Source organism: Carassius carassius, chromosome 3 (assembly GCF_963082965.1).
Source record: "Carassius carassius chromosome 3, fCarCar2.1, whole genome shotgun sequence".
Taxonomy (NCBI): domain Eukaryota; kingdom Metazoa; phylum Chordata; class Actinopteri; order Cypriniformes; family Cyprinidae; genus Carassius; species Carassius carassius.
This window is the reverse complement of record NC_081757.1, coordinates 6,225,311-6,243,091: the sequence shown is the minus strand read 5'-3', so window position 1 is coordinate 6,243,091 and position 17,781 is coordinate 6,225,311. Positions and strand designations below refer to the sequence as shown.

General features: G+C 36.5%; 1 protein-coding gene and 1 pseudogene across 2 annotated transcripts; one reads left to right on the top strand and one right to left on the bottom strand.

The window, feature by feature from the left end:
* The window catches only part of LOC132128680 (elongator complex protein 4-like), a 54,991-nt pseudogene extending 51,458 nt beyond the window's left edge, over window positions 1-3,533 (bottom strand).
* An 82-nt stretch (window positions 3,534-3,615) lies between these two features.
* On the top strand, window positions 3,616-17,064 carry immp1l (inner mitochondrial membrane peptidase subunit 1). 2 transcript variants are annotated; one of them, XM_059526694.1, is made up of 7 exons: window positions 3,616-3,699; window positions 10,039-10,202; window positions 13,159-13,283; window positions 13,369-13,457; window positions 13,569-13,695; window positions 16,070-16,180; window positions 16,924-17,064. In XM_059526694.1, exons 3-7 carry the CDS (start codon window positions 13,179-13,181, stop codon window positions 16,984-16,986), a joined length of 495 nt encoding a protein of 164 aa, XP_059382677.1. In that variant the 5' UTR covers window positions 3,616-3,699; window positions 10,039-10,202; window positions 13,159-13,178; the 3' UTR covers window positions 16,987-17,064. The 2 variants fall into 2 exon arrangements, with proteins under 2 accessions (XP_059382677.1, XP_059382685.1); XM_059526702.1 differs by lacking the exon at window positions 10,039-10,202 and having other exon boundaries at window positions 3,691-3,699.
* Window positions 17,065-17,781: the final 717 nt, after the last annotated feature.

Genomic DNA, 17,781 nt, shown 5'->3' with positions numbered 1-17,781 from the left:
TTTTTTATATATAAATTGCATGAACTCTGCACTTTTCATCAACATTTTTGTATATTTAGTATTTTGTTATTAAATTAAAAAACAAAGTAACTGGCCTAATTGGTTTAGAACTGATATAATAATAATAATAATAATAAAAATAGACTTCCTGTTACAGAGTTGAGCAATGGCCAGCTCAGAATCACTCACAGACTGCCTTTTCCCCTCTCCAGCAAAAACAAAAAAACACACACTGACAGTTTCAACCTTTCATTCTTCTTTACAAACACCCTTAAACCCACACGGATCAAAAGCCACTGTGTGACCTCTGAAGGATTCCTCCAACAGCAGGACGGAACGAGGGATTTCCTGTCCTCATCCCAATTCTGCCCACAAACCTGGATGTCTCTCATATTCCATCACCAATAAAGGAAAAAAACAATTCCTCAGCTCTTCAATTTGTCATTGGAAGAACTCCCCTCTCCCTTATTGATGTATTTCTAGGTCAGCAGGCCTTTGTGGCTTTCAGCAGCCCTGACAAAGACACCCAGATGGGCCCACTCAAGATGGGGCCTATTGTGGTGGCGTTTCTATGGTGCCTTACAAATGAAACCTGCGGGTGCTATTAGCCTTGCGGGGGTGTTTTGGGGGCGGGACGAGATGTGTTGGGGGTGCATAACTCTGCTGTAGAGACAACACAACTCTGGCACATATCAGTCACCTAAGAGGTGGGACATCGAGAGACTTCCTATCTTTTCTGATGCAGAGAAGAGAGGGTGTCTCTTTTGGAGAAAGAATAATGCAAGCCATACTTCAGCATGTGTGTAAGACCGTAGGAGTGTGTGTGTGTGTGTGTGTGTGAGTGTGCATGTGTGCAGTGAGTGTGAGTCAGTCACTCAAAGCTGCAGGGGAAATTTGGGTCAACACTTCTGCGCTCCTGGTTCCATATGTTTGCTGTCTGAGTCCCACTGATTCACAATGGCACTGGTAATACAAATCGGAATTAAATGTGCAACTACTGGGGACACTTCTATCGTGTATTTTAAATACTGTTGCATCGAACCGTTCAATCTGTGTATTTTTCTATATTCAAATAATTTATGCTAGCATAATATGCAGAAAGTTGAACCGATTACCTAACATAAGCACAATAAAATATTTATGTATGTTTTAGTATCCCATTCTAACACAGCAACACTGGCTCAACCAGTGGTTTAAATGTGGGGCGGAGCTATCTATTTAACTAACCAATGACAGGTGGTGTTAAGATAAAAAAAAAAAAAAAAATTTTTTTTTACCATTTTCTTTAGTACAACTTTTTAACAAAAAATATACCCTTCACTTTTATAGTTATTTTTTTATCTTTTTAGTTTTTTTTTAGATTATGAAAAAAGGATACAATTTGTTGTATATTAGATAAAGCTACAGCACACCATTTAAGAAGATAATTTCTTTCTAATTTAGAATGTATAAACATCTACTTGCTTGATACACATGTGGGTCACGTGTTGGTGACATGAGTGACCTAGACAGGACTCATAAAGAGTCTTATGATACATCATAAAGAACCATGACCAATCCACTTTCAATGAAGTGAAAGAATTACTTCAATATGACAAAAAAATGCAAAGAATAGAAATTAGGCCATAAAGATATAAGATCCCCATGAATATATGTGTTGACAATGATGAGCCACATCAAAATGATTCACTATTCTAAATAAATATTATATATAATATATATATAATCAGCATATAAACAGCAGAACTGTTTCCAACACTCATAAAAAATCTGAATATTAGAATGATTTCTAAATGATCATGTGATAGACTGGATGTTACATGTGACACTGAAGGCTGGAGTAATAATGCTGAAAATTCAGCTTTGCATCACAGGAATAAATAATTTTTTAAAAGTATATTCAAATAGAAAACTATTTTTTTAAGTTGTAATAATATTTCACAATATTACAGTTTTTTCTGTATTTTTGATCAAATAAATGCTGGCTTTATGAGCAGAACAAACTTCTTTCAAAAACATTAAAAATAGTAATGTTTCCAAACTTTTGGTCTGTACTGTATAAATGACAGTCATGTACTACAGTGTAAAGTGTCAAATTTTCATAAGCTTATATATATATATATAAAAAGATGAGTAGCAACAGAAACATCCTCAAAATTAACCTCTCTACTTAGGTAAGCTGCAGTTTTCTTTACAGAATTTCAAAAAACCACATTTAAACTGTAATCAGAGTTATCACCATATCTATCAGCCTACTGAATCGTAATTTTTAGAATGAAAATCAACTACATTATTATTAAGGAATTACATAATATGCACGCACTATTGCTATTTGCACATCTGGTTAGATGCTTTTGCGTTTCATTGGCTTTGGTTTTGTACTATATACTAATAAAAACATTATTTTTTAGTAATCAGATATCTTACCCATAATTTTATTAACCATTATGACATGCATAACATTGGATGAGTGCAAACATAATAGCCAGAAATAATAAGTTTTTCAACAACCTACTGACATGACAGTATAAAGAAATTGCTTCATTGCTCACCTACAAGCAGCAGAGTTCCAACCGCCAGGCCTCCACCTACAGAACAGTGCACATGATTTAATGACAGAACACAGTAATATCAACCAATACCATACACTACAGAAGACAAAGATATCCCCATAACATCATCAGAAAAGCTCACATAAACCTGCAATAAAATAAACATTTTCCTTACCAGATAACATTTTGCATTATTATGCTTGAAGGTAAGCCCAGCAAGTAGCTTTATTACAAACTGAAATAAAGTTTATATTTGAAATATTGAAATATATTTCAATTATTATTATTAAACATTTCTCTTAATTTTCAAATTTTCTCTAAAATATACATTTAGGTCCTGTAAGTTATAGATTCTGTAATTATTACTTTATCTTGGCATGTACACACTGTAAAAAGTGACAAAGAATTCCATGAGAAATGTTCAATAATAAAAATTGAAATACTACACTTAAAAAATACACTATATATATATTGTATAGCATATATTACTATATAATATATATATATATATATATATATATATATATATACACACACACACACACACGCACACACATCATACAATATAATGATATTTAATTACACCCTTAATAATAGATAAACCGAAGGAATCAAGGCATTTCTGAGTGAGGTCTTATATCATACTGCTTGCATACATTAAGTGTGACAAAAAATATATTAATGGGAAAGTATTTCTAGATTTACTAATAAATATGAGGTGGAGTGCAAAAATATGAATATAGTGCACATCCACTTGACAATGAGCTTAAACCGAGTGAATTGTACTGACCAATCACGTAGTCAAACGAACTGACGCTAGATGACACTAAGAGCTGTCCGTTCTGTACAGACGGTCTTGTACCAGGGATAGAAACTAGTTTGCTGCGGGCTTTTTTTAAACTAGTTGTGTTGCCTGTGTTGCTGGAACCAGCCATGCCTCTCAAGGGAGCCGCCATGTTTTTCTGGTGTTGACAGCAACGTCAGTTACGCTACAGCCAATCAGCGACTGAATTGCTCTTTTCTTAGCCAATCAGAAGGAGACTTGTTCAAAGACGATGATGCAATGGAGTTCAAGGTTGACTGCAGCTGCGTAGTGAACGTGTGATCGAGAAATACAAACATCCCGCTTTCAGTTGACATGAATCAGGTAGGATTACTGTACAAATGACTGTATCGTTTATTATAATTCCATCACACGTGATATTCCTGCAGTAGATCGTGTATACTGAGCCATAAGAAAATCATGATGCCCTTGTGCTTTAGACAAGACTTAGAAAATATAACGTTAGTGCACAAATCAGAGCTTCTTTTAGAACCACATTGTTAATACTGAAGCTGTCATTTTAATTGTGTTATTTAAAAAAAATTATATTTATTATATTTATTTATTTATTAATACATAGTAATCTAGGAAATACAGTTTACTAGATTCTGGTAAAGACATTTACAATGTTACAAAGGATTTGTATTTGAAACAAATGCTGTTTGTTTGGAACTTTCTTTTCATCAAAGAAGCCTGAAAAGTGTATGTTTGTATATTTTAAGAAGTATAGGTCAGAATAAGCATGTTTAATTTTTATATAAAATATCTATTATGCTGAATGATAATAGAACATTGTTTTACCCACATTTTGACATTTTATTTACACGGAAGTCATTTGAAACATTAAAGTAGACATTTGCATCCTTAATATGCTTTCTGTGTTATAAATATTTAGTAGATTTAATCTGATGAGGCCACCAAAATTGGGACGTCTCGTCTATGACCCATAATATTACTGACTGTGGTAGTTTCTCACATCATTAAACATATGTAAATCAGTAATTAACTTCCATATATTAGTTTTGTCATTCAGAAAAGTGTTTAATCTAGTTATCCTCTAGACAGGTCCCTTTATTGTTTAGGTGCTCTTTTTAGTTTGTCCAAATGCTGGTATGGCTTATGTTATTTTTATGATGTCAGCTTTATCAGCTCATATTGTTCCACACAGTGCTAATACTAACAGTCATAACATGTCAGATGTTTCCTGAGCACTTGTTTGAGTTTCCCCAAGCGTGATTCTCTCTGCTACCACAATCTGAGGTGAAGAATATAGTGGCATTGCTCAGAAGGGAAGTTAGATTGTCATCTACGGAAGGTTTGTTTGCGTTAGTGTTGAAAGGAAAGTAATAATCTTGGATGCCAGGACAATTATAGGGCTGTGGTTACTATTATTTGTGACCCACAGGAAGGTCATTTTACGCTCTGCTCTGAAAGCTGGATTAATCTGTGTTTTTTTCCTATATGAATTAAAAAATATCTATAATGTAAAAACAAAGCAGGCTAATAAAAAAAAAAATCGGTGCTAGGGATGGGCATTTAGTTAATAGAGAATTGTAAGATTTCTCTTTTAGCCAAAACATAGGTTCTAACTTGGGACATCCGATAAGATCTGTTCGTTTGGGTTCAGACTGCAGTCAAAGGTCATTTCAATAAAGATTAGTCTATTTATGTCACGTCATTGTTACAGAACTAGCTCAGCATCCTTTGAAATCGCTTCGCTTTTGTTCATATTTATGGGGATTGACTGTAATTGGCTTTAGTCGTTATCTGCCTTTTAAAATTCATTTGATTTCCATTAGACTGTTGTACAAATCAAGTGATGGAGAAAGACATCCTTTATGTCATAAATCCAGACATCTGTCCTCCATCAACCAACCAGGTGCCAGCCCCGTTTCGATAGCTGCGCTGATAGCCTCCCGATTGCCAAATCTCCAGGATCTCCGATCCTTTTCACTGGACACAGAGGACCAATGAGAATAAAGAGAGCAATGCGAGGCCACCCTCATCTGCCTTCTGCCACACAGATCGAGAACATCAGAGAGGTGCCCCCTCCTCAGTTTCCTTCCATCTGGGTTCTCGGGGGAACGCCGTCTTAGTTAACACTATACGTATCTATGTAGTCTTCTTAAGTCCCGCAGAAGCTCCCAAAATCGAGCTCCTCATGTATGTCTGAATTCAGATAGGCTGTGATAAGAAGCTGTGAAGCAGGCCTTGGGATTGAGTTCCTGTTTTTTTGCTCAGAATATTTAAAAGTTTACACACAATTTAAGATTTTTTTTATTGCCTCTCTAAATCCCAGTATGTATCACCATTCAGAAACTGAAAAAAACTAAACAAAACAAACAAAAATATTTTATAGTACAGTTTATATGCAGCTATTCAAAAGGTCATCATGTTAGAATGATTTCTGGAGGATCATGTGACACTGAAGACTGGAGTTATGATGCTGAAAATTCAGCTTTGCCATCACAGGAATACATTACTTTTTAAAATATATTAGAAAATAGAAAATAGTTGTATTAAATTGTAATTATATTTCGCAATATTGCTCTTTTTTTTGTATTTATGAATTAAAAAATTGCATCCTTGGTGTATGAACATAAGAAACACCTTTCAAAGACATACAAAAAAATTTTTTAATAAAAAAAATTAAAAAATATACCAGTCTTTTTAACAGTAGTGTATTATAAATTAGAATATATATATATATATATATATATATATATATATATATATATATATATATATATATATATATATATATAATAAATTATTAATTTTTTCAATATCTGTTGTCTTAACCATTTTATTTTTTTTTGTACTGCTTTTCATTCTGAATGTCCGGCGATCCTGAACAATGGTAGCCTGCTCTCCAGTGTCACCTGGGCTGCTGTTTATTTTCTTTGCTCTTTCAGGAGGTCAGCGGAGTGTTAGCACATTAGATGTGTTCAATTTCAGAAGTTTGTTGTAGATCAGATGTATATGATTAAAACTGCATTTTGATGCCACCTGCTTCTGAGCTCTCTGGGAACACTTTTTCCCTTCTGTTGCATTATGGGTTTTGGGGGCCACAGATGGCTCTCCTGAGATACTCTATGTGACTGTGTAGCAAATGTATACATTGTACTGTGTAATCCTGGATTAAGGGGAGACTTGGAGTTAATTATCCAATTGTTAGATAAAATTCATTTTTGTTCTGTCACTTCCCTGCCCGGGGAATCATGTGGCAGAACACACAGGGGAATGTTCAGAAATAGAGATTTAATCTCAATTGTCTGAAGGTCTGTTTGATTTGGGCTAGTAAGCAGCTGACTCACCCAGCCTCTCTCTCTCTCTCACACACACACACACACAGGGTGCCAGTGGAAAACCAGGCGGCCGCATATGGACTGTCTCTTGATATCATTCACTGGCCGTGTAATCGTATTATGCTAAATCCTTAATCCTCACCTATGCTGGACGCCCACAACAGTGATGGTGCTGGTGATTGGACGATTAGACGTAGTTGAGGACGCTGTGTTCTCTGCCACACATTCTGCCGAGCTGGTCTGCGTTACAGACAGTCTCTTGAGGTCAGGGCGAGAATGAGAGAGAGCCAATCAGTTTGAAGGAAATCGATGGGTAGAACTAGAGGGAATAGAGTTCTGGATCAAAATCCTTTGTTTTTATCAGAATCTGAATGGTGTTGAGTAGTTGGCTATTGTCCATTAGTTTTATTTATAGTTCAAGTTTGTGGTTGGTAAGATTTCATGTTTCTAGAAGAAGTATCATATGCTCAACCAGGCTGCATTTATTTGATTAAAAATACAGTAAAAAAAACATAATATATTGTGAAATATTATTACAATTTAAAATAACTGTTTTCTATTTGAATATATTTTAAAATGGAATTTATTCCTGCGATGCAAAGCTCAATGTTAGCATTGTCACATGATCCTACAGAAATCATTCTATTGGGATGTCTTTTGTAACATAAAAAATGTCCTTATACTTTCACTGATCAATAAAATGCATCTTTACTGAGTAAAAGTATTTTATATTATTTTTTATCATAATGTGCCCTTTTTGTTTTTAAGGTAGTATAGGTTTACATATCTTTTTTATTATTTTAAAAAGGCTGTACTTTATTGCTTTATATGCTGACAGTGTGCTATGCTGTAGTATTTAGACAGGGTGCGCAGCAAAATCTTGTCAGAAGTCTTTTCTAATTCACTCTCCATGAATCAAGCCATACATTCAAACAGATAACAGAAAAGCTGTTTTTTGAGAGCCTCACCCCATGAATGTAAACTGCAGAACTCCGTTGCTAAAGGTTACTCTGTATTGTAGCCTACATCCCAAAAGATGCTTTATAGAGGTTTAAAAGGTGAGCATATATGTTATAGTTTAGGCAAAGAATCCATGCCCGCTATCAACTGCCAGGGAAAACAACTCAGAAATAGGGGTGTTGAAATTAATCGATGCATCGCAATGTGGACATGGACAATTTTGCATCGATGCAGTAATAGACCAGATTATAGCCTATGACGTCATTCGCATATACGCGTTTCAGTCATGCGAGTTTAAAATGGCGGAAGGAGGTAAAACACATACGCAAATATTAAAAAAATGCACCTACAAATTTTAAATTTGAGATCTGGGCACATTTTGGTTTTTATAAACAAATTGTAGGCACGACGAGCTGGAGAGGACACATGCGGTGTGTAAAACCTGTCAAGCTGAAATAAAAAATGTTGGGAATACGACTAACTTAAGAAATCATGTTAGATATTTTCACCCTGAGATGCTGACGGCAGCTGGCCCAAAGGCCGACCCAGCTCAGCCAACGATAGTTCAAACAATATCAACTCTGCCGCACAACTCAGAGAAAGGGAAGAAAATAACCAGATCAGATCTGTATTTATTAGTTCTAAATGCTCTGTTGTCTGTTGTGTGCAGACTTAAATTTAGTTGAATGTTTGCTACATTCAGGAAGTGCCCAGTGCTGTTATTTTATATTTATTTGATTTTATGTTGTATATTAGAGTTTTAGTTTTAGTTTTGAAGACTGTACTATTTATAATGGGTTATAAATTACCGTATTTTCCGGACTATAAGTCACACTTTTTTTCATAGTTTGGCTGGTCCTGTGACTTCTAGTCAGGTGCGACTTATTTATCAAAATTAATTTGACATGAACCGAGAGAAATGAACCAAGAGAAAACATTACCATCTACAGCCGCGAGAGGCCGCTCTATGCTGCTCAGTTTTCCTGTAGTCTACCACTGAAAACACAGAGCGCCCTCACGCGGCTGTAGACGGTAGTCCAGTGCGACTTATATATGTTTTTTTCCTCGTCATGGCGTATTTTTGGACTGATGCGACTTATACTCAGGTGCGACTTATAGTTCGAAAAATACGGTAAGTAAATTTTTATACATTTGTTAACATTTAAATACTTTTTGAAGTAGTACACTGCATTTTAAATGTATTTAGTACTTGACAGTTTCATGTGCCTTTAGTATTTATTCACTAGTGTTCACTTAATACTAGTGTTCATTTACTAGTGTATTTACTCTGTTCAGACTTAAGCTTTATTTGAAGCAGATAAAATAAAAAGGGAGTTCAAATATCTAACTGCTTGTAGACTATTTACTGATGAAAATGTAGCAATGTGCAGGATTATTGAAAACCGAGGTTGCAAAGAATGCATCGTGATGCATCGTGAAATCGAATTGAATCGAATCGTTGACATGATAATCGTAATCGAATTGAATCGTGAAACCAGTGCCAATTCACACCCCTACTCAGAAACAATAGTTTGTTCGCCCCACCCTGGAGTTTGATTAGCAAAACAACAGCTGGCCCTTTCACAGCCTCCCTGAGATACGACTACGTCCAGTCAGGCAGAAACATCACTGGACGGAGGGGGCCTTTGGGTAGAGCAGCTAACTCTCGTACACCCTGTTTGTGTTGGGGGTATCAGACGTAATTATGAGGATTCAAAGGTGTGGAAGAGAGGGGAGCAGGGGACAGAGGTATGGGGCGAGGAGGTGGCTGGTGGGTAATGGGATTAGGTGTAGCACTTTCCATAACACACGGAGACAGACACCTGACACTTGGCCTGGGACTGAGATGGAGGAAGTAGGGGACAGAAGGATTAATTCCGCCCCATATTGGAGATGTCATTCCCGAGGCAATAGGGGCTTTTGGGATAGGGCTCGGTTTCGTTCAGTTTCTGCTCTGCTGGGTCGCCTTCATTCTTTTGGCTTGTTTCAGGAGAAAAGATTGAGGTTTATCCTTCATTGGACATCCAGTGATGTTGTTCTCCTGAAGATTTGTTTTCTAATTGTGCAAGAGCTTGATTGAGTTTCTTGTTGAAAAGCAGTTCGACAACTGACAAACGCTGTTGAAGTGTTTGGTTATCTTTTGAGCCGAGATTTTGAGGATGTGTACACTCTTAAAAATAAACATTTTTTGTTGGCATTGATGGTTCCATGAATAACCTTTTAAGATAAATGGATAATCTTTCCTCTGCACATAAGGTTCTTTGGGGAACCCACAATGGTTCTTCTATTGCCCTCTTCTCAAACTATTATTTTTAATGGAATAGTTCACCCAAAAATGAAAATTTGCTAAAAATCTACTCACCTTCACCCTAATGATGCCTTTGTTTCTTATAAGACTGGTGGACTGGAGTCATGTGGATTATTGTGATGGATTTATCAGCTGTTTGGACTCTCATTCTGACGGCACCCATTCACTGCAGAGTATTCATCGGTGATGCTGAATTTCACCAAATCTGTTTGATGAGGAAATGTACTCATCTACATCTTGGATGGCCTGATGTGAGTAAATGTGAGGTGAACTATTCCTTTAAGAGTGTACACACATCCAAACACGACCTTTATTGACTCGCGCATGCTGCTAGCTTGATGGCCAAGGAAAAGTCAATAGTTTGAGAGAGGATGGACTGTTTATTCAGACAACGCACCACAGTTTTATCAGTTAAAGTGCTGGGGTGTGAGGACAAACAAAAGACCTCACGTTCTGTTGCTATGGCCAAAGCGTAACTCTCTTTTTTTCAGCCTGAGCAAATGAACCTGTGCCTGCTAGCGCCATTACCTGCTCCCACAGGTGTAGATTGGGTTGTCTGAGACAGGGTCAGACGCCCAGGGGTCACTCTTTGTGTCTTGTTGATGGGTTGTAGAGGCTCTTGAGAATGAAACACCATCTCTAATGATCACTTTGGTTTCACAGTTTTAACCGTTAGCCATTAAATGTGTGAGGTGCATTTCCCCACCAACACCACCTCAGTGACAAAGTGTTTAAAACCCTCTTTTGACCCTCTGGCACAGGCCTCTGTCATCAGGTTTCGTCACTGTGTGAGTTTTCCAATTAAGAAATTTTGAAGGTTTTCATTTGGAGCTGCATTGTAGTGGTTCAAGCATGTGCTCCAGAGATGTGGTTCTCATTAAGAATGGGTTAGAATCGTCAACTAGTAATAAAATAATTCATAAAAATGGTAATGTGATGCTATATTCTAAATTCAGGGTCTTGAATCTACCATATACCAGTGTTATTTAAGTTTATACTGTTGTCAGTTATTAATATCATTTATAACTTTAGGACTTCTGTGTAAACATATGCCAGTTGTTTCTAATTTTCAGCCTTTCTAAGATTGATTTACCTTACATTTTTCATGTAATGTTTATATTTTATTTTATTCAGCTTTATACTGAAAATGGCTTTTAATATACAAACGTATTCTATTTTATAAAAACTTTTAGCATGCTAAAATCTTCTCCAAGGATATTATGAAATACCAGTGAAATGTATATAAATAATATATATATCCCAATATCAATTCAACTAGCCATTCAGATGCCTCACTGACTAGTCAATTTTCAAAATCATTTATACATGCTTAATTTTTATGCAGGTGACATTTTGACTTAAAATGACAATGAAAATGACTAAGATCAATAAGCTGTAGTATTGTATTATCCGTTTTTTCATTTCCACTCAAGTAATTTATTGTTACTCTTCCTAAAAAAACAGATTTAGTTTTTAATTTCAGACTTCATATTAATTAACGAGTTTTAGAACTCAAACATATATACAATATCACCTTTATAGCAAAATCAGTGTTGTGAATACAACCCGAATTCCGGAAAAGTTGGGACGTTTTTTAAATTTTAATAAAATGAAAACTAAAGGAATTTCAAATCACATGAGCCAATATTTTATTCACAATAGAACATAGATAACGTAGCAAATGTTTAAACTAAGAAATTTTACACTTTTATCCACTTAATTAGCTCATTTAAAATTTAATGCCTGCTACAGGTCTCAAAAAAGTTGGCACGGGGGCAACAAATGGCTAAAAAAGCAAGCAGTTTTGAAAAGATTCAGCTGGGAGAACATCTAGTGATTAATTAAGTTAATTGATATCAGGTCTGTAACATGATTAGCTATAAAAGCTTTGTCTTAGAGAAGCAGAGTCTCTCAGAAGTAAAGATGGGCAGAGGCTCTCCAATCTGTGAAAGACTGCGTAAAATAATTGTGGAAAACTTTAAAAACAATGTTCCTCAACGTCAAATTGCAAAGGCTTTGCAAATCTCATCATCTACAGTGCATAACATCATCAAAAGATTCAGAGAAACTGGAGAAATCTCTGTGCGTAAGGGACAAGGCCGGAGACCTTTATTGGATGCCCGTGGTCTTCGGGCTCTCAGACGACACTGCATCACTCATCGGCATGATTGTGTCAATGACATTACTAAATGGGCCCAGGAATACTTTCAGAAACCACTGTCGGTAAACACAATCCGCCGTGCCATCAGCAGATGCCAACTAAAGCTCTATCATGCAAAAAGGAAGCCATATGTGAACATGGTCCAGAAGCGCCGTCGTGTCCTGTGGGCCAAGGCTCATTTAAAATGGACTATTTCAAAGTGGAATAGTGTTTTATGGTCAGACGAGTCCAAATTTGACATTCTTGTTGGAAATCACGGACGCCGTGTCCTCCGGGCTAAAGAGGAGGGAGACCTTCCAGCATGTTATCAGCGTTCAGTTCAAAAGCCAGCATCTCTGATGGTATGGGGGTGCATAAGTGCATACGGTATGGGCAGCTTGCATGTTTTGGAAGGCTCTGTGAATGCTGAAAGGTATATAAAGGTTTTAGAGCAACATATGCTTCCCTCCAAACAATGTCTATTTCAGGGAAGCCCTTGTTTATTTCAGCAGGACAATGCAAAACCACATACTGCAGCTATAACAACAGCATGGCTTCGTCGTAGAAGAGTCCGGGTGCTAACCTGGCCTGCCTGCAGTCCAGATCTTTCACCTATAGAGAACATTTGGCGCATCATTAAACGAAAAATACGTCAAAGACGACCACGAACTCTTCAGCAGCTGGAAATCTATATAAGGCAAGAATGGGACCAAATTCCATCAGCAAAACTCCAGCAACTCATAGCCTCAATGCCCAGACGTCTTCAAACTGTTTTGAAAAGAAAAGGAGATGCTACACCATGGTAAACATGCCCCGTCCCAACTATTTTGAGACCTGTAGCAGAAATCAAAATTGAAATGAGCTCATTTTGTGCATAAAATTGTAAACTTTCTCAGTTTAAACATTTGCTATGTTATCTATGTTCTGTTGTGAATAAAATATTGGCTCATGTGATTTGAAAGTCTTTTAGTTTTCATTTTATTAAAATTTAAAAAACGTCCCAACTTTTCCGGAATTCGGGTTGTAATTGTTTTTAAATGTAGACTTTTTTTTTATTATTATTTCAGGATTTCTGAAGACTGTCAGGATGTTTCGTGGTTTCTTTGTGAAGACGATTAGCTTTGTCGGTTACACCGTACAGTATGGCTGCATCGCTCACTGCGCCTTTGAGTATATCGGCGAATTCGTGTCGGTAAGTTTCTTGGAGCTGTTTGGTCAAAGTATTTCCACTAATAGTAAAAGAAATACATATAAAAGTTTATTTCTACCCAAAACAGTGTTCAGGACCTTCCATGCAGCCCACCATCACTAACCACGATGTGGTTTTTTCAGAACGAGTAAGCCGTCACCTCTGTCGAATACAAAAGTGAGTGTGAAATGCTTACTTTAGCTTCTATTTGACTTTTATTGATAATAGTGTCATGCAGAATCGTTGAGTATCTGCTTTATTTTGACCTCACCTGTTACATTCTTTCAGAGGGGATATCATAATAGCCAAAAGTCCTTTTGATCCAAAAATGAACATTTGTAAACGAGTGATTGGCCTGGAAGGGGACAAAGTTTGCACTAGTGGACCATCTGACGTCTTTAAAACACACACTTATGTGAGTACCTGCTGTATCGCACCTGAAATCAGCTCTGCTTGAGGAAATGATTCCTTTCCATAAACCCATAGACACTTTATGAACTCCTTTACTACATCCTTTTACAGTTCTTTTTCTTCTGTCTCTCTTTTTTTTTGTATAAACCACTGTGTTTACTCTTAAGGTGTATGCATTTGAATTGCACATCCTTTCACCTTCGTTGGGTAAAACGTTTACCTTATGGCAACAACAAATGCTTGTTTCTCAGTTATTGGCCCAGAAAGAGCATAGCCACCCTGTCACTGAAATAGCTGTTATTGCTTTTTTTGTATCACTCGTTTCGTTCACCTTGACTATGTGCGGTTCTGGCCTGTAATTTTTCCCGAAGCTGTTAGTGTTAGTGCCAGATGAGTAGAGCAAGTGATGAAGAGAAAGGAGAGAAAGAAAGGCCTGTTGCTGCAGTCATTTAAGGTAAAGAAATACAAACCCTCAGATGAAAAAGGACCCAAGATTGTAGAAGTTTGCTCACGCTCTGTACTAGCCAACCTAAACTGATTGCAATGTCAGAATTGCTAAATAATTATGATCGCAATGTACTGATGCGGTCATATATTCTACTCCCAAAATATATGAAAAGTGGTCCAAGTATGAAATCTTAAGATGCTAATTGAATTCATAGCAATATATACATACGTAGTTGTAAGTGCTCTTCCTTCTTGTATTTATTTGAGCACTCTATTGATTTTTCTTTCTAATGCTCATGATTTTGTCACAGAAGTTGTTTTGTGTTGATACTTGTTTATAGCTGACAAAATGTGACATGTTTTCTATAATTGAAGTAATGCTAATATACGTCAGTTCTGTAACATGATAACATTGAAATATCAATGTTTCATAAACATTTTTTTAAAAGAGTGTCTTGGCAAGTGTGTTTAAATACTGTCTTTAGCATGACAGGGTAATTTGTTTGTTTTTATATATAAAAGGCCTTTGAGTAATTGGAGGATTTGTCAATCAAAGGTAGAACATTAATAACTAATTTGGCTGGGATGTCTTAGGCAGCTGTTTTCACCCCATGTCTCCAAACCACAACATGTTCCTGGGAAACATTTATAAACGGGAGAAAACGTGTGATAGTTCAATACAGTGCTGCAGGAACTAATCTTAAAACTTGCATTAGTTGCGTTTGTGAACTGCCTGTTAAATCATTCTGAATTCAATGGATTTTTGTTTTGTTTCATTTTTTTTCGCTTGTGATTTTAAGCTTTTACATGTCTTGAAAAAGGTGGTTACTAACTAGTTGCTAAATAGACTACAGAATTCGGTGTCCATAGTCCATATTTACAGCCTTGTTGCATGCTCATGCTCTCACAATCAACATCAGTAACCGTAATATGTTTCTAACATGCTTCCCATTTGTAAGATTGAACGCAGGGTTGTCAACATTTGTGTTTGGTCACAGAATGGTGTGATTTCTCGTATGCTTAGCTGACAGACAGGACAAAGCTTCGCTTTGGAACAGCAGATGATGACGGGCTGAGATTTCTTGTGGATGGGATCAAACATATGTTTCCATGCTAATGAGAGTCGACTGCAAGATGACTCCACGCAGACATATGTTTATAATCACCATTCTTTCACATTTGTCAATGATGCATTTGTTCACAATACAGAAGGTCAGCAAATCACTTTATGGGTCATATTTAGTCATTCCCACACATTACTGCATTAGACGGCTTTGTTAGATATCTAGTGTGATCAATTAAGAGTATCAGATTTCTATGGAATTCTTCATAAGATTCTTTGGAAAGCTACTTGATGGGGAAAAACGATTTTAAAAATTCATCAAATTTTTGGTCAGTGCCATCTCCATACTGTTATGTTTATAATGACAGCATGATGTGTTCACCATCGCCTCACATATAGAGGGGGTGGAGGGGACTTAATTAGGGGCTTGACAGCCCCACTCTCCCTGTGTGATGAGATTATTCCTAATTGATGTCAGTGTGGATCAGGCTTCGCTCGGTTGCCGGCCCAGCCTGGCATGTCTGTCCGTGGTCTCGACCCATGGAGCAGCTCACGGAGGCGTGGCTTCACCCCTCACCGAGAGGATAAAGAGGGTGGGGGGGTACGAGGCCCCAGCGGTCAGTAAAAATGATCCCTTTCCCATCTGAGATGAGCAGTTTAGACAAGTGAACTTTCTCACTGTGAGGAACTTCTCCTTTATCCTCTAATCCAGGGAGAAAATACGGTGTGTTGCATATGAATGTGTTTCATAGTGGGGCAAAAGGACCATTTTAGATGAGTGTGTCTGCAATTAGAATAAATTGTACTCATTTTCTCAAGTTAGCAGGGTGGTTTAACATTTTGGACATCCAATTCTGCTGTAATCTAGGTACCAAGAGGGCATGTGTGGCTGGAAGGCGATAACCTTCGGAATTCCACAGATTCCCGAAGCTATGGCCCAATTCCCTATGCCCTGATCCGAGGACGCGTTTGCTTAAAGGTAATTAGCAATACAGTCTCATTTCTTGACCTATACACTTTCCCAAAGGCCAAACCACAAGCTTTTTTAGTTTGAACTGTTGCCCTTTTATGTAGTATTTTGTAGTTTGTTTGTTTTTCTCAAAAAAGCAGTGCAAATTATCGTTTCTTAAGTGTAATTTTATTTGAAATTGCAAATAAATGAACTCAAAGTATAATTTTGTAAGTGTCTCCAGAATTGAGTGCCGTCTTCATTTAAAACTGTTTTCGGCTGTCGACTCGTATAGCATCATGTGGCCATGACCCTGTAAACAGGTCTCCTTACCTTCTGTCAGGCCCTGATTGGAAAAGTCAGAGGCAAATGATATGGGGGTGGAGGGGCTTACAAGGACAAGATGTGTTTTCTCCACTTGAATGTCCACTTGTTCTCCGAATGTATATTTCAAGTTTAAACTAATATAATGCATAGTATGTTGATAAAATGTACACTTTCTGAAAAAATTTACAAAAAGCTTTCAATGGGGTGATACCTTTTCAGAAGCTCATAATATATGTACCATTTAGATACTAATATGTGCAGTTTAAGGGGTAATATATACCTTCAAGGTACTTCTATGCACCTTTTAGGATAAAAAAAAAAAAGTACAAAGGTGTACCTTTTGAAAGGATACCACCCCAGTGACATCTTTTCCCTCAGAGTATAAATATAAAATAGTATAAATATAAATATCTGCCTTTTTCCCTTCTTTTTTTATTTTTTTGCAGTTGTGGCCACCACATAATTTTGGCGTATTGGCTGAAAGTCCAAATGATGGGCGCATTTTATGAAGAAGCTGTGTTCATGTATAGTTGCAATGTAAATGATATTTTTGCAATGTTGTAAAATAAATTTACATTTATAATTCATGTCTGTATCATTGTTTAGCATGAATTTATGATAATGAAAAAAAAACTCAAAATGCATGAATGCATCATATCCGTAACATCATGCTGCAATCAATGGTATAAAATGTTTATTAAGAAACTGCATTAAATGCCAGAAAGATCTGGTAAGGTTTTAACACAGACTTGTGTTGTTTCAAATAAGTTTCAGAACATTCATCAATGCAGCTGACCCGTAAGTTACACTTTTTATATTGAAATTTCTTTTTTTGCATATAAACATTTTCACCAAAAGTTATAAATGGACATTTTAAATGGGAAGACACCCTAAAATAAGTTTGTATGAGAGTACAGAGACTAAATTTGATGAAACTTCCTTTTCAGCCATTTAAAAAAAAAAATTAACCGTAAATATTTTTTTATGTGTATAAAAAATACACATTTTTTACTTTAAGTCAGAATAATGCTTCCATATTTTTTAGAAATGCAGTTGTGTTGTATAAACACATTTCCAGACATCCTATGCTATGTTGGCATTGTCCTTTGCCCTTGATGTAGAATTTAATCACCAGGAGCAGCATTTTTAGTAAAGATAGCTTCAACTTCAAAAAGACACTTTTTTATGTATTAATTTCTGCTGTTTGAGAGTGAGAACTTTAAGCTAGATACTTGTCTTCAGGTTGCACTACCTTATATCCTCCTTGATGTTTGAAACATCAGATGGATTTCAGCACACCTGGG

Excerpts from the sequence above, each read along its gene's own strand:
- immp1l (XM_059526694.1), top strand. The coding sequence starts at position 13,179 with ATGTTTCGTGGTTTCTTTGTGAAGACGATTAGCTTTGTCGGTTACACC. Across the intron at positions 13,284-13,368 it reads ATATCGGCGAATTCGTGTCG|TGTTCAGGACCTTCCATGCA; the intron begins GTAAGTTTCTTG and ends TACCCAAAACAG. Across the intron at positions 13,458-13,568 it reads CACCTCTGTCGAATACAAAA|AGGGGATATCATAATAGCCA; the intron begins GTGAGTGTGAAA and ends ACATTCTTTCAG.